General features: G+C 44.9%; 1 protein-coding gene and 1 long non-coding RNA gene across 3 annotated transcripts in view; both read left to right on the top strand.

Moving 5' to 3' along the window:
• Positions 1–2,219, top strand: part of LOC137562094 (mucin-3A-like) — a 173,652-nt gene extending 171,433 nt beyond the window's left edge. Inside the window, exons 41-42 of the mRNA XM_068273431.1 lie at positions 565–732; positions 2,216–2,219. Coding sequence (XP_068129532.1) covers positions 565–732; positions 2,216–2,219 — 172 coding nt within the window. The remainder of the gene's footprint in view (positions 1–564; positions 733–2,215) is intronic.
• A 251-nt stretch (positions 2,220–2,470) lies between these two features.
• On the top strand, positions 2,471–22,601 carry LOC137560955 (uncharacterized). 2 transcript variants are annotated; one of them, XR_011029851.1, is made up of 3 exons: positions 2,471–2,567; positions 11,981–12,045; positions 22,229–22,601. It is a non-coding gene; the product is annotated as an uncharacterized lncRNA (long non-coding RNA). The 2 variants fall into 2 exon arrangements; XR_011029850.1 differs by lacking the exon at positions 2,471–2,567 and adding an exon at positions 3,978–4,054.
• Positions 22,602–23,498: the final 897 nt, after the last annotated feature.

Raw genomic sequence — 23,498 nt, 5'->3', positions numbered from 1 at the left:
GTGAGGATCCACATACAATTCTTTGAACATTCCTAAAATCACTTATCCTTTAAAGAGACACTGAAGCGAAAAAAAAATATGATATAGTGAATTGGTTGTGTACTATGAATACTTACTAGAAGATTAGCAGCAAAGAAAATATTCTCATACTTTTATTTTTAGGTATATAGTGTTTTTTCTAAAATTGCATCATTCTATAATATGTGCAGATTACACAACACTCAGCATTCAAAATGATTCTTTCAGAGCAGTCTGTGAAGTAATGACCTCTCCTCTAGCAGAGGAAAAGTAAATAGTCCAGGAACAGTTGAGATAATAAAAGTCTGATAACAGCCCTCTCCACGACTAACTTAGTCGGAGAGCTTAATGGCTTTTTTGCATAGAGATAACAACTGGAGTTTCTCAACTCTTCCTGTACTGGAAACAATTAGACTGATGTATCTGATCTTAATGTTTTATTTCTTAGCTGTACTACACATGCAAATCACAATATCATCATTTTTTTTTCGCTTCAGTGTCTCTTTAACCTTTTATTTCATATCCCACAATTATCTCTCTTTTTAGCTGTGAACTCTCAGATCAGTACTGGTACTATGGAAAGCAGTGCAACATGGCTATTAGCAAGCCTGGAGTTATTGCTGGAGTGACCGTCGGCTTAGTTGTGCTCCTTATTATAATTCTGATATTGGTGTACTTCTCACACAGACGCCAACACCGTTCAGACAAGCTCAGGTAAGTAAATAATATTTGCTTGACTAACTTTTGTAAGTTTGAGAAGAATGTTGTTAAAATCCACTAAAGCTAAAAATGTTAATGAGGAGGTGGAAAGCAAAGAACAACTCTGTCAATTCATATAAAATATTGTTGAATAAAAGTAGACAGAGTCTCCATTATTATTACAGCATAGTAATCTGAAATACTCTGCTTTCTTTTTTTTTTTCCTGGTATTCTATATCCAGTTCGGCCTATCTGGACGAGCTTCCTCGTCCAGATAGGCACTGCTGCTCTGGCCGCATGGTGCGCGCGATCGGGCGCTCCCGCCACCTGCCGCTAGCCCCCCGATCAGTGAATGGGAATATAATTCCCATTCACCGATCTAACTTCCCCGCAGAAATACCGACGCTTTCTATCCAGTGAGCGCAGTATTTCTGCCCCCAGGAAACTTCTCCCCTGCTTTTAAGTTCCTGGATGCGAGATCGTTCACATCCAGGACTTTTTTCACTGTGGCCATCTTGTGGCCAAATAGTAAACTGCACCCACATACATTTTAAATTAACCAATATTATTATTTTACATTTAAAATAAGGAGTTTCCCTCCCACACCTAAAATTACCCACATACATTTTTTATTTAAAAAAAAAATACAAAAAAATACAAAAAAAAACAACAAAAACAACATAAATAGTTACCGAAGGGTCTGAACTTTTTAAAAATGCATGTCAAGAGAGTATGTTATTATATTATTTAAAATTATAAGCTTATAAATAGTGATGGGCGCAAATTGAAAAAATGCACCTTTATTTCTAAATGAAATATCGGCACCATAAATTGTGATAGGGACATTGTTTAAATGGTGTAATAACCGGGACAGATGGGCAAATAAAATACATGAGTTTTAATTACGGTAGCGTATATTAATTTCAAACTATAATGGCCAAAAACTGAGAAATAATGATTTTTTTTCATTTCTTTCTTAATCTTTCTGTTAAAATGGATTTTAAAAAAAATAATTCTTAGCAAAATGTACTACCCAAAGAAAGCCTAATTAGTGGTGGAAAAAACAAGATATAGATCAATTCATTGTAATAAGTAGCAATAAAGTTATAGGCGAATGAATGGGAGGTGAACATTGCTCGGATGCATGAGATTTTCGGCACTGCGGTGCTGAACCGGATATAATGTATGCCTAGGCATTAGAACAGGAAGTAAACGTACACTCAAACGGGACAAAGCAATAAAAACAGACAGACATTTTATTCCCCCCCCCCCCCCCACACACACACACACACATCACACCATCATTTTAGGGACATTGACTTCCTGTTTCAATTATATCATTCCTTGAGAGAGGCATATGTGATGGACCTCTCTTTCCCAGCTGTGATACAAGAAACAATAAAATCAGACACATGCATAGCTAAACCCTCAAAAACGGATGTTATTAATCAGTTTTAATGCTGAGATTAACTTGACCCTTTCCCATTATATTTAAAAGTTGATGCAGTTTTTAACCTACAATAAAAACTGGATACCCATTCCGACAGGAAAAAAAGCACGATCCAAATATTAGAAATATTATTATTATCATTATTATTATTACATTTCAATCTAAGCCAACCGGAGGGTAAAAGTCCTAATTGTTAAACAAAAAAAAAAAAAAAAAGCAATATTGTACCCTGAATATTAGCTATGGTAAGTGACTGTATATTTTGTAATTGCATTATATTTCTTTTCTACCTAAATTAGTCTGATAATGGAACCGGAAATGTATTCATATCGTGATGATTCTGAAAAGGACCCCTATGAAAAACATATTGCTAAACCAGAAACAGGCCAGTCAAGTCAAGGTGAGACACTGTTTGGCGTATACTGTAAAGAAAGCACATTATGTTTTGGACTACTTGTAGCCCTCTTAATCCTAGTAACCATTAGCCAGTTTAATTGTGTACTAAGAAAAGGTCTTGCAATTTTTTTAATGTAGTTGAGGCCTGAAACAAACTAAAAAGCGCCAAGCACTATCACAATCGCTAGTGATTTGTGATAGCATTTTGCAAGTGATTTTTGGAGCGTTTTCCCTGCTCCTATACAATTTATTATAATGGAAACACCCCCAAAATGCTGCTTGTCCTGGGATTGCGATTTCCTTAATTGCAATCTCTCTAGTGAAATCTGTCCCATCCATTTACATTGGCATTAAGGGAAGTCACTAGTGACTGAAAGTACTCCCTAAATGCTCAAACAAGTGCTCTAGTGGGTTCCAGGGCTGAAGCTGATCTTTCCACCTTAATTTAGTCAAACAGTTTAAAAATGATTTTTTTGTTATGTGTCACTAATTTCGGGGGGGGGGGGGGGGGGAAGGTTACATATGAGTATGTAATCCATATCTTCACTGAAGATTCTCAGAAAATACTTTATTTATTTAGATGTTAGCCAGCCGGAGACTTGGGCGCAGGACACAGCCGGTATATGGCTGATCCTGCTGCCGCACAAGTCCGGGCTGTGTTAACCTCCCTGGCGGTTCGGAGTAAGCCGCACAGGAGGCTTTCTCAGGCCCTGCTGGGCCGATTTGCATAATTTTTTTTTTGCAACACACAACTAGCACTTTGCTAGCTGTGTGTGCATTCCGATCGTCGCCACTCCGCGCCGATGACCAGCCGCTCGCCGCGCCGTGCCGCCCCCCCCCCCCAGACCCCGTGCGCTGCCTGGCCAATCAGTGCCAGGCAGCACTGAGGGGTGGATCGGGACTCCCAATTATGTCATGATGTCGATGACGTCAGTGACGTTTTCTTACCCATCGCCGTGGCGACGGGGAAAGCCCTCCAGGAAATCCCGTTCGGAGATCGCCGGAGGCGATCGAAGCGGGTGGGGGGATGCCGCTGCACAGCGGCTATCATGCAGCGAGCCCTAGGCTCACTACATGATTTAAAAAAAAAACCTGCTGCGCTGCCCCCTGGAGAATAGACCGCCAGGAGGGTTAATTACTATTCCCCCTCCAGGCTGCCATGGATAGTGGGGGAATTAATTAATTTGCAGATTATTGTTTTAAAAGCAACTTCAGCTCTGTCTTCTGACGGTGCTGAAGTTACTCCCTGTGCCTTCTATAGCCGTAGTTCCTATTATGGCCTATGGTGGCGCCGGCTGCGCCCAAGTCTCCAGCGCTGGATTCAAAACAGCCTACCTACTCATTTGCACACTTTTTTTTTCAGTTGGACTCAGCAACTGCCTTTCAGTAAGAGCTTTTGGGAAAAAAAAAAAAAGAAAACCACGAGAAACCCCTATTAGGAGACAAAATAGCCCAAAACCTGATAGATCTGTTGGATTTGTACTGCCTACTGTAAGTGGCAGGGATATGGGAGAAAACTAATTTATAGCTCATTTTAATTAATTAAAATAATCAATAATAATTTTATTTAAAAGCTCATGTATTGCATTTTATTTTCGATAGCGGTCCTTTATTGTTTTGCATATGACACTCTCCTTTACCAGTACTGGGACTTAGATATGGCTATGAGCATTTATTCATGGTGTTGCAATTTCACTTCACAAGTGCTGGGATTTTTAACTAAAAATTTGTAGCCCTAAACATAAGAAACTATACATGTTTTACTCTGCTAATCTATTTAGGTTAAACCCACATTGAGGGATTAAAAAAAATACTGCCAGTTAATGGCTGTTTTGGTAGCCCTGGTCACTGCAGTCAGAGTCTTTCAATCAAGACATTTTTGTGGCCCACACAGATAGAGAGAGAAATAGATTATTTTAGTTTAGAATTATTATATTTATAATGCATTTAAAAAGCAACGATACCTTTTCTGGTGTTTTTCAGAGAATACCATAGTAATGTCCTACCATATTATTATTATTATTATTATTATTATTATTATTATTATTTATGTAGCATTGTCATCTTATCTTCTGCAGCACTGTACAGAGTACATAGTCATGTCACTGACTATCCTCAGAGGAGCTCAAAATCTAATCCTATCATAGCCATAGTCTAATGCCCTACCATATTACTATTATTATGTATTTATGTTGCGCTGACATTTTCCGCAGTACTTTACAGAGTACATAGTCATGCCACTTATTGTCTTCAATGGAGCATGCAATGCCATAAATACTGTTGGGCCGAACCTCTGATTTTAGGTTCGCGAACCGGGTTCGCGAACTTCCGCGGAAGGTTCGGTTCGCGTTAAAGTTCGCGAACCGCAATAGACTTCAATGGGGATGCGAACTTTGAAAAAAAAAAAAAAATTATGCTGGCCACAAAAGTGATGGAAAAGATGTTTCAAGGGGTCTAACACCTGGACCCCCAGGTGGAGGAGTGGGATACATGCCAAAAGTCCCCGGGAAAAATCTGGATTTGACGCAAAGCAGCGTTTTAAGGGCAGAAATCACATTGAATGCTAAATGACAGGCCTAAAGTGCTTTAAAACATCTTGCATGTGTATACATCAATCAGGTACTGTAATTAAGGTACTGCTTCACACTGACACATCAAACTCACCGTGTAACGCACCGCAAACAGCTGTTTGTGTAGTGACGGCTGTGCTGGACTGGTGCGCACCATGACGAGAGTGCAGGTTTTGGTGGCGGGTTCACTGAACAGAACAGGTATGCAGTGGGGGGTTCACTGAACACAACAGGTATGCAGTGGCGGGTTCACTGAACAGGAATACAGTGGCGGGTTCACTGAACAGAACAGGTATGCAGTGGCGGGTTCACTGAACAGAACAGGTATGCAGTGGTGGGTTCACAGAACAGGTATGCAGTGGCAGGTTCACTGAACAGGTATACAGTGGCGGGTTCACTGAACAGAACAGGTATACAGTGGCGGGTTCACTGAACAGAACAGGTATACAGTGGCGGGTTCACAGAACAGGTATGCAGTGGCAGGTTCACTGAACAGGAATACAGTGGCGGGTTCACTGAACAGAACAGGTATGCAGTGGCGGGTTCACTGAACAGTACAGGTATGCAGTGGCAGGTTCACTGAACAGGTATGCAGTGGCAGGTTCACTGAACAGGTATGCAGTGGTGGGTTCACTGAACAGGTATGCAGTGGTGGGTTCACTGAACAGGTATGCAATGGTGGGTTCACAGAACAGGTATGCAGTGGTGGGTTCACAGAACAGGTATGCAGTGGCAGGTTCACTGAACAGGTATACAGTGGTGGGTTCTCTGAACAGAACAGGTATACAGTGGCGGGTTCACTGAACAGAACAGGTATACAGTGGCGGGTTCACAGAACAGGTATGCAGTGGCAGGTTCACTGAACAGGAATACAGTGGCGGGTTCACTGAACAGAACAGGTATGCAGTGGCGGGTTCACTGAACAGTACAGGTATGCAGTGGCAGGTTCACTGAACAGGTATGCAGTGGCAGGTTCACTGAACAGGTATGCAGTGGTGGGTTCACTGAACAGGTATGCAGTGGTGGGTTCACTGAACAGGTATGCGGTGGTGGGTTCACAGAACAGGTATGCAGTGGTGGGTTCACAGAACAGGTATGCAGTGGCAGGTTCACTGAACAGGTATGCAGTGGTGGGTTCACAGGACAGGTATGCAGTGGTGGGTTCACAGAACAGGTATGCAGTGGCAGGTTCACTGAACAGGTATGCAGTGGTGGGTTCACAGAACAGGTATGCAGTGGTGGGTTCACAGAACAGGTATGCAGTGGCAGGTTCACTGAACAGGTATGCAGTGGTAGGTTCACTGAACAGGTATGCAGTGGTGGGTTTACTGAACAGGTATGCAGTGGTGGGTTCACAGAACAGGTATGCAGTGGTGGGTTCACAGAACAGGTATGCAGTGGCAGGTTCACTGAACAGGTATGCAGGTATCCAGTGGGCTCACTGAACAGAACAGGTATGGTGGGCTCACTGAACAGAACAGGTATGCAGCCAGGAACAAGCTAAGCCTAACTAATCTTTCCCTTTGAGAGACAGTCTGCAGCAGCTCGCCCTACTCTCACTAACGCAGGCACACGAGTGAGCATAATGGCCGCCGCTGCCTGCCTTTTATAAGGGGGGAGTGGCTCCAGGGGCTAGTGTAGCCTAATTGGCTACACTGGGCCTGCTGACTGTGATGTAGAGGGTCAAAGTTGACCCTCATGGTGCATTATGGGGCGAACCGAACTTCCGCAAAACTTAGCCTGCGGGACGCGAACGCGAACCACTGAAGTTTGCATGGAACCGTTCACAGGCGAACCGTTCAGCCCAACTCTAGCCATAAACCGTTATAGTCTAATGTCATACCATATTATTATTATTATTATTATTATTATTAGGTATTTATATTTATGACATCTTCTGACGCACTTTACAGAGTACATAATCACTGTTATGTAATGGACTCCCTCGGAGGAGCTCATAATCAGATCTTATTAAGATGCGTGGTGGATGCAGCTCTCCATCAGCACCTGTTCCATCACCCTAGCAGCTACAGGTAGAATCACGATGGGCAGGCCGCCGCCTGGGCGCGGTTGGGAGGGGGGCGCTGTAATTAAGGGGCGAGCCGGAGCCGCGGGGAGGGCAGCCCAACCTCTCCCTTCCTCTCCTCTCCCGGGCCGCCCTCCTGCTCCCCCTCAGATGCAGAGCGAGCAGGCAGGGAGCGCTGTATACAACATACCGCCCTGCGTTCCAATCGCCGCTCTCTCGCCGCCGGTCTCTTCCTCTCTGCTTACACGCTGATACACACGCTGCTTCCTGTTTAGCCGGAAGCAGCATGTGTATCAGTGTAATGTAGGCAGAGAGGAAGAGACCGGCGGCGAGAGAGCGCCGCTTGGAGCCAGGGAGGTATGTTGTATACAGCGCTCCCTGCCTGCTCGCTCTTCATCTGAGGGGGGAGCAGGAGGGTGGCCCGGGAGAGGTCGGGCTGCCCTCCCCGTGGCTCCGGCTCCCCCCTCCATTATAGGGGACAGCTACCTATCTAACCTATACTGGGGGGAAGCTACCTAATCTAACCTATGCTAGGGGGCAGCTACCTATCTAACCTATACTGAGGGGCACCTACCTAATCTAACCTACACTGGGGGGCAGCTACCTATGTAACCTACGCTGGGGGGCAGCTAGCTATCTAACCTATACTGAGGGGCACCTACCTAATCTAACCTACACTGAGGGGCACCTACCTAATCTAACCTACGCTGGGGGGCAGCTACCTAATCTAACCTATACTGGGGGGCACCTACCTATCTAACCTATACTGGGGGGCACCTACCTAATCTAACCTACACTGGGGGGCAGCTACCTATCTAACCTACGCTGGGGGGCACCTACCTAATCTAACCTACGCTGGGGGGCAGCTACCTATCTAACCTATGCTGAGGGGCACCCACCTAATCTAACCTACACTGGGGGGCAGCTACCTAATCTAACCTACACTGGGGGGCAGCTACCTATCTAACCTATACTGGGGGGCACCTACCTAATCTAACATACACTGGGGGGCAGCTACCTATCTAACCTATACTGGGGGGCACCTACCTAATCTAACCTACACTGGGGGGCAGCTACCTAATCTAACCTACACTGGGGGGCAGCTACCTATCTAACCTATACTGGGGGGCACCTACCTAATCTAACATACACTGGGGGGCAGCTACCTATCTAACCTATACTGGGGGGCACCTACCTAATCTAACCTACACTGGGGGGCAGCTACCTATCTAACCTACACTGGGGGGCAGCTACCTTTCTATCTACACTGGGGGGCAGCTACCTAATCTAACCTACACTGGGGGGCAGCTACCTATCTAACCTATACTGGGGGGCAGCTACCTATCTAATCTACACTGGGGGGCAGCTACCTATCTAACCTATACTGGGGGGGGCACCTACCTAATCTAACCTATACTGGGGGGGGCACCTACCTAATCTAACCTATACTGGGGGGCACCTACCTAATCTAACCTACACTGGGGGGCAGCTACCTAATCTAACCTACACTGGGGGGCAGCTACCTATCTAACTTATACTGGGGGGTGCCTACCTAATCTAACATACACTGGGGGGAAGCTACCTATCTAACCTATGCTGGGGGGCAGCTACCTATCTAATCTATACTGGGGGGCACCTACCTAATCTAACATACACTGGGGGGCAGCTACCTATCTAACCTATACTGGGGGGCACCTACCTAATCTAACCTACACTGGGGGGCAGCTACCTATCTAACCTACACTGGGGGGCAGCTACCTTTCTATCTACACTGGGGGGCAGCTACCTAATCTAACCTACACTGGGGGGCAGCTACCTATCTAACTTATACTGGGGGGGTGCCTACCTAATCTAACATACACTGGGGGGCAGCTACCTATCTAACCTATGCTGGAGGGCAGCTACCTATCTAATCTATACTGGGGGGCACCTACCTAATCTAACATACACTGGGGGGCAGCTACCTATCTAACCTATACTGGGGGGCACCTACCTAATCTAACCTACACTGGGGGGCAGCTACCTATCTAACCTACACTGGGGGGCAGCTACCTTTCTATCTACACTGGGGGCAGCTACCTAATCTAACCTACACTGGGGGGCAGCTACCTATCTAACCTATACTGGGGGGCAGCTACCTATCTAATCTACACTGGGGGGCAGCTACCTATCTAACCTATACTGGGGGGGCACCTACCTAATCTAACCTATACTGGGGGGCACCTACCTAATCTAACCTACACTGGGGGGCAGCTACCTAATCTAACCTACACTGGGGGGCAGCTACCTATCTAACTTATACTGGGGGGGTGCCTACCTAATCTAACATACACTGGGGGGCAGCTACCTATCTAACCTATGCTGGGGGGCAGCTACCTATCTAATCTATACTGGGGGGCAGCTACCTAATCTAACCTATGCTGGGGGGCAGCTACCTATCTAACCTATACTGGGGGGCATCTACCTAATCTAACCTACACTGGGGGGCAGATACCTATGTAACCTACACTGGGGGGGCAGCTACCTATCTAACCTATACTGGGGGGCAGCTACCTAATCTAACCTATGCTGGGGGGCAGCTACCTATCTAACCTATACTGGGGGGCACCTACCTAATCTAACCTACACTGGGGGGCAGCTACCTATCTAACCTACACTGGGGGGGCAGCTACCTATCTAACCTATACTGGGGGGAACCTACCTAATCTAACCTACAGTGGGGGCAGCTACCTAGCTAACCTACACTGGGGGGGGGGCAGCTACCTATCTAACCTATACTGGGGGGCAGCTACCTATCTAACCTACACTGGGGAGCAGCTACCTATCTAACCTACACTGGGGGGCAGCTACCTATCTAACCTATACTGGGGGCACTTACCTAACCTGTATTGGGGGCACCTACCTAGCTAACCTAAACAGGTGGCAACTATACTGGTTACCTATATTGCAGGCACCTACCTAAATAACCTATACTGGGGGCACCTACCTATCTAACCTATGCTGGGGGCAACTATTCTGGCTACCTATATTAGAGGCACCCACCTAGCTAACCTGTACTGGGGCACCTACCTATCTAACTTATACCGGGGGCGCCTGCCTATCTATTCTATACTGGGGGCAGCTATACTGACTACCTATACTGGAGGCACCTACCTGGCTAACCTATAGCGGGGGCAACTATACTGGCTCACCTATGCCTGGCTACCTATACTGGGGTACCTATTCTTGGCTACCTATACTGGGGGGACCTATACTAAGTGCAACTAGACCTGGCTAACCTATACTGCGGGCACCCATACCTTGCTCGGGGGGGGGGGCCCAATTTTTACACCCTTGCCCTGGGTGCATTTAAGCCTAGAAACTGGGTTTAGGGATGTAGCTTGGAGAAGAGCTGGCTGATTGTGCATGTAAGATTTACGAAAGGCTCACGACTGCCACTTAATAGAGAAGTGTTGGACAACCACCATCATTTGAACCTATTCATTCATTTATTCTTGTAGGTTGGCTTTAACACTAGATTTACCATTCTTGCGCAGATTTGCGTAAATTCCCTTGAGCTCACACTTAGTAGCACCCCTGCTGAGTTTTTTAACATGCCATCAGCTCCATTGTTCTCTTTCTTTTGTTCTGAAAACAAGCACATTTCCATTTGTTTGCTTGAACTAAATCACCTCGGTAATTCTAGTGTTAATTAGTGCACCACTTTAACCACCTAAATTGGCCCCTAAAGTAGGATTGCACAAACATTAATCAGCCAGCCATTCTTATGTGCATCCTTCTGGTACTGAACAGGTGAAAGGAATGAAGGTAGTAGAGTACAACAGCTCTCAGTTAAAGTGGCACTGAAGCGAAAAAAAAAAAAAAACTCATGATATAATGAATTGGTTGTGTAGTAGCAAAGAACATAGTGCCATATTTTTTATTTTCAGGTATATAGCTTTTTTTTTTTTATAACATTGCATCATTCTCTCATAATTGCAGTTTCCACAATGCACTTAGCATTTTAATTGATTTCCCAGAACAGGCTAGTGAACCTTTGAACTTTTCTCTGCAGAAAAACCATAAACAAAGAAGAAACAATGAGAGACAGTCGAGATAAGAGCTTCAAAAGACAGTGCTGTCCATGACTTTATAAAGTCGCAGAGCTCACAGAAGCTCTTTTGCATGGATAACAACAGAAGTTTTCTAACTCTTCCTGTACTGGAAACAATATGAGACTCATATCTGTGCTAATACTGTTTTATTTCTTAGCATTACTACACATACAAATCATTATATCATTAGTTTATTTTTAACTTCAGATTCCCTTTAAAGCAATGCAATATTCTGTTTCCAGAGTAAAAGTTCCATTTCTTAAATGGGGAGAACAGGTGCATCTGCTGATTGGGTGTAACAGGGCTAAATAAAGCCTTAGAACAGTGATCTGCAAACTCGGCTCTCCAGCTGTTAAGGAACTACAAGTCCCACAATGTAATGCAGGAGTCTGACAGCCACAGTCATGATTCATAAAGGCAAATGCATTGTGGAACTTGTAGTTTCTTATCAGCTGGAAAGCCATGTTTGCAGATCACTGTTTTAGAACATAGTCTGGAATAGTCTGTGTCCTCAGTACTCCCTGCAGGTGAAGGAGGGAACTGCAGGCCAATCATGGATGGGAGACATGTACCTGCTGGTAGACAGAGAAAGTGTAGGAGTTTGGGTAAATACTTCCACCAGCAAGTTAGGCAAAGTCTCCCACAATTTCTAAGAGAAATAATAGTGCATGATTACAATTTTTGTATTTCTAACGTTCAGATTGTGTTTATTTTTGTTTGGTTTTAGGGTCAGTGAAATCAGATACAAGCAATTTTCAGCCACGCCTGGGATTAGTAAATACAGATGTTAAGGTGAGTAGGACTTAAAAAATTGTAAGACTATGGAGAAAGGCAATTTCAGAGAAATATCCATCAAAGACAAACTGTAGAAAAAAAGAAAAAAAAAAAAAATATATATATATATATATATATATATATATTTTTTTTTTTTAAAATTTTATGTCTGCTTATTATTATATGTATATATATATATATATATATATATATATATTGTAGAGGTCATCAAGGCTGGGTGCTGGACGGGAGATATGTTTCCCCGCTGTTTGGACTCTGGTCCCTTTAAGCACGTGTGGTCCGTGGAAAGGAGCCCGGGTTTTTAGGCAGCAAGCAATTGCTGCCTGTGTGTTTTTTTTTCTTTTCAGGGCCGGACTCCTGGGATGGGAGGGAAGGATGGGCGGGCCTTCCCATCCCACCTCGGGCCACACCTGTTTTCCTCTGGGCTGTTCAGCTCAGGTAATGAGATTCATAAGGGCTGCTCTGACAGGCAGTCAGGGAAGGTGTTTGGAGGAGTAGCATGCTGGCTACTGAAACTCTTGTCTATAGAGTATTGCAAATAAGATTGCTGAAAGCTTGCTGAAGGCCAGGCCACACACTGGACTGTGAATTATGTGTGGTTTGGTCCTGTTGGAGACTTGCTGTATCTGAACAAACTGGACTTTACCTTTACCAAAGCTGAAGTAAGCTTCCTGTTATTTTCCTTTTACTGCTGATTTCAAGCTGTTTAATACCCTGCTGGTTAAATAAATGGACTTTGTTTTTATACTAACTGTGTACTGCGTGCTGGCTGCGAACCCCAACTTTACAACTGGTGCTCGGATGCGGGCAGCGCAGCACTGCAGAGAAGAAGAAAAAAAAAAAAAAAAAGTTCCATTTAAAAAGTGACATTTAAAGGGCCAGTCTTCTTGTGTGCATCATGGAGGAAGTGGTGAAGCAGTTGGCCTTGGCAACTTTACAGCTGCAGCAGAGTATGGTGGCCCAGCAGGCGAGCATGGTGACCCAACAGCAAGCCACAGAGGCACAAGCTGCGGCACATCAGCAAGCTATAGAAGCCCTACGGGAGACCGCAGAGGCACAAGCAGCGACTCAACAGCGGGCCGCAGAGGCGCAAGCTGCGGCACAACAGCAAGCCACAGAAGCCCTACGAGAGGCCTCGGAAGCACAAGCTAAAATGCTACTTGAGGCGGTGCGGCAGATGGCCCAAGGGCGAGAGGCAGCCGGAGTTGCCCCTAGCAACCAAGCGATCGTAAGAGCCAGTCACTTTCTGCAGAAGTTGACGCCCACCGATGATGTGGAAGCCTTTCTTAAGACCTTTGAGAGGACTGCAGAGCGCGAAGGATGGTCGAGAGACAGATGGGCTGGACTCCTTGCACCGTTCCTGACAGGAGAACCCCAAAAGGCCTACTACGACCTCACCCCTGCAGACGCTCTGGACTATGATCGGTTAAAGGCGGAGATCCTGGCCCGGCTAGGTGTAACAACAGCGGTTCGGGCCCAGCGGGTGTACAGTTGGAAATACCTGTTGGATCGGCCAGCCAGGTCCCAGATGCATGACCTAGTTCAACTGGCGACAAAATGGCTACAACCAGAGGTCCTCACCGGTCCCCAGATGGTGGAGCGATTTGTGTTGGATCGGTTTCTGCGTGCCCTACCAGTGAACCTACAACGGTGGGTCAGTCATGGGGACCCCAAAACAGCAGAGCAGCTGGTGGAGATGGTAGAGAGATACACTGCCGTGGAGGATCTGCTATCCCCAAAGGGTCAGGCGGGCCCCACCTCATCCCGTGTGGCTAGGTTCTCTTCCTTTGGAAAGGGTGCTGCATGGAACCCTGGAACCAACACCTCCAGTAACAGGGAAGGGCCCCCAGGAGCCACTCAGGGTCTGCCACCTGTTGTTGCTGCACCTAGGAGGGGAGGTGCTATCCAGTGTTGGCGATGTTCTGCATGGGGCCATACCAGAGCCCAGTGTCCACTACAGGAGGAGCCCATGCAGTGTGATGTACTGCGGAGGGTTTCATATTTTGCTCATGATGTGTGCCTGGCGGGGTGCCAGGAAAACTTTGTTTGCACTATCAGTGTGAACCAGGTACCTACGAAAGCCTTACTGGACTCAGGCAGTATGGTGACCATGGTGCACGCTGATCTAATTAAAACGAAAATTATTTCTGGACTAAAGCCACTGAAGGTGGTATGCATCCATGGAGACACAAAGACTTATCCGGTGGTTCCCGTACTAATGGCGACTGACTGTGGGACAATCACTCATGCCGTGGGAGTGGTAAGGAACCTAATGTGTAAAGTGATTTTGGGAAGAGACTTTCCACTGTTTTGGGAACTTTTGGAGAGGGTAAGAGGGACTTCTGTTAGAGATGTTTTAGCCCCTACTCCCTCTCCAATAGAGATTGATGGTCAAGGTTTGAAAGAAAATATGTTATTAAAAAATGATAATGTATTGGCGCAAGTTGATAAAAGGATGTTCGAACATCCAGTTCGGGACCCTGAGCAGGTTTCTGAGGGGGGGGAAGATTCCCCATTACAAATTATGTTGGGCGAGGATGATGAGGAATCTTCTCCCCAATCTATGCTCCCCGATCTGGATGTATCAAAAGGGACATTTATTACTGCACAGATGCGAGATCCAACGCTGTCCCACGCTAGAGAGCAGGTAACCGTAATGAATGGAGTGTCCCAGGAGCCTGGGGCTGATGAGAGATTTCCCCATTTTTCAGTACATGGAGATCTACTGTATCGAGTCTCAAAAGTAAGAGACGAGGTGGTAGAACAGCTGCTGGTTCCTCAAACTTTTCGGAGGATGGTACTAGATTTGGCGCACAACGAAGCATTGGGAGGCCACCTGGGGGCTGAGAAAACGGAGGCGCGGATTGCTGACAGGTTTTATTGGCCGGGTTTAAAGGCCGATGTAAAGAACTTTTGTGCTTCCTGCCCAACCTGTCAGTTAACCGCGCCAATGTCCCGTTTTCGAAACCCTTTGGTGCCCTTGCCAATAATAGAGGTTCCATTCGAGCGCATTGCTATGGATATCGTGGGACCCTTGGTAAAATCTGCAAGGGGGCACCAATATATCCTGGTAGTGCTCGATTATGCCACCCGTTACCCTGAGGCATTCCCTTTGAGGAAACCAACGTCCAAAGCCATCGCCCGTGAGTTATTCAATATGTTTACTCGGACGGGTTTTCCCAGGGAAATCCTTACGGACCAGGGGACTCCTTTCATGTCTAAAGTTATGGCTGATTTATGTAAATTGTTCAAAATCCAACAGATGAGAACTTCTGTCTACCATCCCCAGACAGATGGACTGGTTGAGCGGTTTAACAAAACTCTGAAAATGATGTTAAAAAGAGTAGTACAAAAAGACGGAAAGGATTGGGATTGTTTGATACCTGCTGTAATGTTTGCTGTCCGGGAGGTGCCCCAGGCCTCCACCGGTTTTTCCCCATTTGAATTGGTGTATGGGCGCAGACCTAGGGGGTTGCTTGACCTGGTAAAAGAGACCTGGGAAAGTGAGTCCAGTCCCCATATAAGCGTGGTGGAACATATTTCCCAGATGCAAGAACGCATTGCTAAGGTAATGCCCCTGGTCAAGGAACACCTAATGGCAGCCCAAGAAGCGCAGAGACGCGTATATAACCGTTCAGCAAAGGTCAGGCAGTTCCAGATAGGAGACAGAGTGGCGGTGTTAATTCCCACCGTGGAAAGTAAATTTTTGGCTAGGTGGCAAGGACCATTCGAAATTATCGAAAAAATAGGAGATGTGAACTATAAGGTACATCAGCCTGGGAAACGGAAACCGTTTCAACTATATCATGTGAATTTGTTGAAGCTCTGGAAAGAGAGAGAAACCGATCCGGTTATGGTGGGTGTGAGTGTGGTGCCCCAGGTCAGCATCGAGAGTGTGAAAATAGCTCCCACCCTGTCTAAGCCGCAGGTTCAACAGGTGAAGGAGTTTCTCCAGAGAAACAGGGGGATATTTTCAGATTTGCCGGGTCTCACCCATTTGATCGAGCATAACATTATAACTGAGCCCAGGACAAAAGTTTTCATCAAGCCCTATCGAATTCCGGAGGCCCGCAGGAAGGCCGTGTCGGAAGAGGTAAAACGGATGTTAGAGCTGGATATCATTGAGGAATCACAGAGTGATTGGTCGAGCCCAATAGTGTTGGTACCCAAGCCCAACGGAACTTGGCGGTTCTGCAATGATTTCCGGAAATTGAACGATGTGTCCAAGTTTGATGGATATCCGATGCCCCGGGTAGACGAGCTGATTGAAAGATTAGGCCCTGCTCGTTACATTTCCACATTAGACCTGACCAAGGGGTATTGGCAAATACCCTTGGCCAAGGAAGCTCGGGAAAAAACTGCATTTTCCACACCCGAGGGGCATTTCCAATACAAGCGGATGCCTTTTGGGTTGCAGACTGCCCCCGCCACCTTCCAGAGAGTCATGGACAGGTTGCTGCGTCCCCATCAGAGATATGCGTCAGTCTATTTGGATGACATTGTCATTTTCAGCTCAGACTGGGAGTCCCACTTGCCGAAGGTACAAGCAGTCCTGGATGCGTTGAGAAAAGGGGGTTTCACAGTGAACCCCGAGAAATGTGCCCTAGGTATGGAAGAGGCGAAGTACTTGGGGTACATTGTCGGAAAGGGGTTGGTGAAACCCCAAGTGAACAAGGTTGAGGCAATCCAGGAATGGCCCCGCCCCGTCAGTAAGAAGCAGGTTCGTGCTTTCTTAGGCATAGTGGGGTACTACAGACGCTTCATCCCCAATTTTTCCACCCTGGCAGCCCCCTTGACTGATTTGACGAAGGGCCGCAAGTCAGTAATGATCCAATGGACTGGGGAAACCGACAAAGCGTTTATGGAGTTAAAGTTAGCATTGTGCCAAAATCCTGTCCTGGTAGCCCCAGATTTCACCCGAGAGTTTGTGGTGCAGACAGATGCCTCAGATGTGGGATTGGGGGCGGTGCTCTCCCAGGTGATTGATGGTGAGGAACATCCAGTAGTTTTTCTCAGTAGGAAGCTGACAGCGGCTGAGAAAAACTATGCGGTTGTGGAGAGAGAATGCCTGGCCATAAAATGGGCTCTGGACTCCCTACGCTACTATTTGCTGGGCAGGAAGTTCAGGCTCATTTCCGACCATGCACCTCTGTATTGGATGAAACAGAATAGGGGTACGAATGCCAGAGTGTCCCGGTGGTTTCTCTCTCTCCAGGAGTTCAACTTTTTGGTGGAACACAGGCCTGGAAAAGAGCATCAGAACGCTGATGCTCTTTCCCGAGTTCATTGCATGGTGGGTCAAAGTGCCTCCACCGCCTCCTCGGGGTTGAGGCAGAGGGGGGGGATATGTAGAGGTCATCAAGGCTGGGTGCTGGACGGGAGATATGTTTCCCCGCTGTTTGGACTCTGGTCCCTTTAAGCACGTGTGGTCCGTGGAAAGGAGCCCGGGTTTTTAGGCAGCAAGCAATTGCTGCCTGTGTGTTTTTTTTTCTTTTCAGGGCCGGACTCCTGGGATGGGAGGGAAGGATGGGCGGGCCTTCCCATCCCACCTCGGGCCACACCTGTTTTCCTCTGGGCTGTTCAGCTCAGGTAATGAGATTCATAAGGGCTGCTCTGACAGGCAGTCAGGGAAGGTGTTTGGAGGAGTAGCATGCTGGCTACTGAAACTCTTGTCTATAGAGTATTGCAAATAAGATTGCTGAAAGCTTGCTGAAGGCCAGGCCACACACTGGACTGTGAATTATGTGTGGTTTGGTCCTGTTGGAGACTTGCTGTATCTGAACAAACTGGACTTTACCTTTACCAAAGCTGAAGTAAGCTTCCTGTTATTTTCCTTTTACTGCTGATTTCAAGCTGTTTAATACCCTGCTGGTTAAATAAATGGACTTTGTTTTTATACTAACTGTGTACTGCGTGCTGGCTGCGAACCCCAACTTTACAATATATATACTGTATATAGTGGGTTGCAAAAGTATTTGGCCCCCTTGACGTTTTCCACATTCTGTCATATTACTGCCACAAACATGAATCAATTTTATTGGAATTCCACATGAAAGACCAACACAAAGTGGTGTACACATGAGAAGTGGAACGAAAATCATACATTATTCCAAACATTTTTTACAAATAAATAACTGCAAAGTGGTGTGTGCATAATTATTCAGCCCCCTTTGATCTGAGTGCAGTCAGTTGCCTATAGACATTGCCTGATGAGTGCTAATGACTAAATAGAGTGCACCTGTGTGTAATCTAATATCAGTACAAATACAGCTGCTCTTTGAGGGCCTCAGAGGTTGTCTAAGAGAATATTGGGAGCAACCACACCGTGAAGTCCAAAGAACACACAAGACAGGTCAGGGATAAAGTTATTGAGAAATTTAAAGCAGGTTTCGGCTACAAAAAGATTTCCAAAGCCTTGAACATCCCACGGAGCACTGTTCAAGCGATCATTCAGAAATGGAAGGAGTATGGCACAACTGTAAACCTACCAAGACAAGGCCGTCCACCGAAACTCACAGGCCGAACAAGGAGAGCGCTGATCAGAAATGCAGTCAAGAGGCCCATGGTGACTCTGGACGAGCTGCAGAGATCTACAGCTCAGGTGGGGAATCTGTCCATAGGACAACTATTAGTCATGCACTGTACAAAGTTGGCCTTTATGGAAGAGTGGCAAGAAGAAAGGCATTGTTAACAGAAAGCATAAGAAGTCCCATTTGCAGTTTGCCACAAGCCATGTGGGGGACACAGCAAACATGTGGAAGAAGGTGCTCTGGTCAGATGAGACCAAAATGGAACTTTTTGGCCAATGCAAAATACTATGTGTGGCGGAAAACTAACACTGCACATCACTCTGAACACACCATCCCCACTGTCAAATATGGTGGAGGCAGCATCATGCTCTGGGGTTGCTTCTCTTCAGCAGGGACAGGGAAGCTGGTCAGAGTTGATGGGAAGATGGATAGAGCCAAATACAGGGCAAACTTGGAAGAAAACCTCTTGGAGTCTGCAAAAGACTTGAGACTGGGGCGGAGGTTCACCTTCCAGCAGGACAATGACCCTAAATATAAAGCCAGGGCAACAATGGAATGGTTTAAAACAAAACATATCTATGTGTTAGAATGGCCCAGTTAAAGTCCAGATCTAAATCCAATCGAGAATCTGTGGCAAAAACTGAAAACTGCTGTTCACAAACGCTGTCCATCTAATCTGACTGAGCTGGAGCTGTTTTGCAAAGAAGAATGGGCAAGGATTTCAGTCTCTAGATGTGCAAAGCTGGTAGAGACATACCCTAAAAGACTGGCAGCTGTAATTGCAGCAAAAAGTGGTTCTACAAAGTATTTACTCAGGGGGCCGAATAATTACGCACACCCCACTTTGCAGTTATTTATTTGTAAAAAATGTTTGGAATCATGTATGATTTTCGATCCACTTCTCACATGTACACCACTTTGTATTGGTCTTTCACGTGGAATTCCAATAAAATTGATGCATGTTTGTGGCAGTAATGTGACAAAATGTGGAAAACTTCAAGGGGGCGAATACTTTTGCAACCCACTGTATATATATTTTCATTTGGAGAGATTAACTGTACTCTCTGAATTTGATGTACCACAACATGTAGCACAGCAATCAATATATAGAATAATGCGGCTGCCTTGGTGGCACAGTGGATAGCTTTGTTTGCCTTGCAGTGTTGAGTCCCTGGTTCAAATCTGGGCCAGTCTACTATCTGCATGCAGTTAGTATTTCCTGCCCATGCTTATATATGTTTCACTCTACATACCAAAAATATGCAGACAAGTTAATTGGCTTACCCCCCAAAAAATTGCCTTAGAACTATGACTAGGGATCAAATTGTGAACCCCTCTGAGGGACAAACAGCTGCATGAAGTACTGCATCAGATGTCAGGGTCAAGTACTACATTTTAGTTGGAGCAGGAGAGTACTGTATCGTGTTAGCCATCAGTAAAAGCAAAAAGTTTTGATTTAAGATGATACCATTTATTGGATAACTTCAAAAAATAAAAGTGAGCTTTCGGCTGTGCAGCCTTCTTCAGACTTCAAACAGGATTGAGTCTGAAGAAGGCTTCACAGTCAAAAGCTTACTGTTATTATTTTAATTTCACTAATAAATAGTATCATCCTGATTCAAAGTTTCTTGCAAATAGTAGTTGGGTGATATAACTGCAGCCCTACCCACATTTTTGCTTTTTTGTTGGTTCAAAGGCTGATAAAAAGGGAAATGCTGGATGAGGGAGGTACTGTATAATTGAGTTGTCAGTCTTAGAAATCCAGATCAATTTATAGACCCATATACTGTAGATTACCATAGCAGTGAGGTTGAAAAATATAGCAAGACTACAGTATTGCAGCCATATCCTCTTTATAGTTTTGAGTAACTATTTCTGGATCTGTTTGTGATTTTTTTTTTTACATTCTACTTATATTCCTGTGCTCTGCTAATCATTATCAGAATCATTTTGTGGGTGGAACACTTTGCTTAGTTAACTTTCCACTCCCTTCATTGCTGTGTTAACTGGTAAAGAAGTCAAAGGAAATCCTTTCTTAGATCACTATGCCTTCACCCAATGTTTTAAAAAAGCCTTGCCCAATGTTTTCAAAACCAGAAGCCTGTACTGTAAGTCATGTGATTGTTGTGGGATAATGTGTATATCAACTGAAGTTAGCAGCAAGTGATATAGGACAATCTATGATCTAAGGATTCCTGTGCCATTTTATGATATAAAGGTTGTTTGCCGATGGTTTGTTGAAGCTTAATTAGCTGGGAAGCTTAGTCCATGCACTAGAAAGTGTAGGCTTTCATATTGGAATGGACCTTATAAAAGTGGTATTGAGTCCAAACAGCTCCTTTCAAAATCACAGTAGCAAGAGATCACAAAGATGGTGGAAAGGATGACTCCTGTGTGCAGCTTGTCAGTGTGCTCAAAGCCAAAGCAGTTCAATGCAGCAACAACAAGACAGTGGAAATGCTTGGCACTACTGACAATGTATTGCTTCATTCACTTGACTTCACAAAGCATGCATAAAGAGTCCATCGTGTGCATAGCACGCAGTATAAAAAGTGACACTTATCGTGAGCAGCGTTGTGGGGACATGGGGGTGACAGTGGGTGCTGCTGGGTGCATGGCCTGACGGCCGTTTCGCTTAATCAGCTTCTTCTGAGGCTTAAAAGTGCACTTTTATGCATGCTTTGTGAAGTTAAGTGAATGAAGCAATAAATTGTCATTAGTGCCAAGCATTTCGGCCTCTTGCACACTGCATGCATTCCCGATTCCGATTCCGCTTTTTAATCGTTTTTTACCTCCAATTCTGATTCAGATTTTTAATCTTTACTGCATGCTGCATTTTTTATCCGTTTTTCTGTTGAATGTATTCAGGGAAAATCGGAAATGAAAATCGGAATCGGAATCAGAATCAGAAAACGGATTTGCAGTGTGCAGGGAGCCTTCCACTGTGTTTTGCTGTTGCTCCTTTCAAAATCGACAGAGCAATTTTCCTCCACTGCACACTTCCCTTTTCCATTGTGAATTTTGGCTTGGTAGGAGCTGTTATCTCAACAAGTTTCTACTTCCTTGGTCCTCTTCTTCCTGTTTCCTTCTTATGACATTCTTCTCTTTTTATTTCTTATTGCTTGATTTGTGTGTGTGTAGTTGTTTTGTTTTTGTTTTGTTTTTTTTATTACAGTCGCCCTCCAATTTCATTTTAGTTATAATTACAACAGAGAAAGAACATGTGTGCATCAACCAAGTGAACCTGACAAATCTGGCTTTGCAAATTTGGCCTATTGGCTAATCACGAGACATTGCTCATGACCCCCGCGGCCCCCCGGTTGTATGGGGGCAATGGGAAGCCTCCTCGTGGCGCCCCTGGATAGTGCTGTATAGCATGAACTAATTCCCGCAGGGCGATTGTTTTGCGGTTTTTGGTTTTGACCCTGCATATTTAGGCATGCAAAAGCAAATGCTTATTTACATGAGCAATGTCTCGTGATTAGCCAATAGGCCAAATTTGCAAAGCCAGATTTGTCAGGTTCACTTGTTTGATGCACACATGTTCTTTCTCTGATTGTAGTTTTCATTTTAGTTATACTTAAAATGTTTAACTAATCTCTTTTGTAATTTAAAAAAAAAAATCAAAAAATCTAAATTTATATCAACAGTTGGTAGCTCCAAGACCAAGAGTAATGAACTATGAAGTTCTTCAGTAAATCATTGACAAGCAAGTACCACCACTCGGCACATTGAAAATGAAAATATAGACGTTGAACAGTGAAAAGTGAAAACATCTATCAACAAGCTAATCCATTGTGTTTTATTAACCTTTGGATTCACAGGATGTAACAATACCACCAGCACTGTAAAATAAGATTTGACAATATTTAACAGAAGATACACAGAGTGAAGTTTTGATAGACATCTGAAATGTATGGTACATGTAAGTCCAGGAGTGTTATAAATACTCCTCAGTATCAGAAAGTTGCACTGACCAGTAAGACATATTTTCAAGTATGTGAAGTTAACACAGTTGTACTCTTGCAATCACCACAGTGCCTTTTTTTTCAAACATGTCAGGATTCTTAATGTATTTTGTAAGCTGAAATGCCATTGCAGCATAATATTGTACTATTAAAATAATAACAAAATATGTTTGTGTTAGTAACATTGCTTACAGGGTCCAAAACAAGAAGTTCTGCACGTCAAAACATTTCAAAATTTGAACCCCTTCAATACCAGCGGTCTCTGGCCCCTTAAGGACCAGAGACTGCTGTTACTAAAAACCGTTGCATATCGAAGAATAACCACACTTAATTACAACAACCGCCATTCACGCAGCTCACCCATCGCCTCAGCCCACCCGCTCTGCCATCTCTATGATGGTAGATCTCTTTGAGCCAGTCAGGAGCCAATTTCATTGGCTTATGACCCCGTCATCAATGTGAGCCAATGAGAGATTGGCTCACATTGATGACAGGGTCAGGAGACAATGAAATCAGCTCCTGACTGACTTACAGAGCTCTGCTGTCATACGGACAGCAGATTGAGTAAGCTGCGGCGGGAAGAGAACGGCGCAATCGGCAGAAGCAACGAGACTGGCCACAGTGCATGGTGGTGGTGAGTGAAATCTATGCCCTGGCAGGAATAACAGCTCACAAACAGCGTAGAGATTTCAATCACCACTGTCCAAAAGTGGTTAAACACACACTCCTATAAATTGCATAATTGCAGAGAGCGTCATTACAATACCAGGCATGCAGTGTTTTAATATTGATTTTAAGTTACTTAAATTGTTTTCTTAGAAACACTGAATTTAACACACAAGTGCAGAAAATATTCAACATATACATCTATCATCTTAACACTATTTTACATCCCTGGCTTGTTCGTAGAAAAAAAAATTGAACAGTGTAGTGGTGGTAGAATGTTATGGTG

This window comes from Hyperolius riggenbachi, chromosome 3, assembly GCF_040937935.1.
Source record: "Hyperolius riggenbachi isolate aHypRig1 chromosome 3, aHypRig1.pri, whole genome shotgun sequence".
NCBI lineage: Eukaryota > Metazoa > Chordata > Amphibia > Anura > Hyperoliidae > Hyperolius > Hyperolius riggenbachi.
This window is presented reverse-complemented; position numbering and strand designations above follow the sequence as displayed.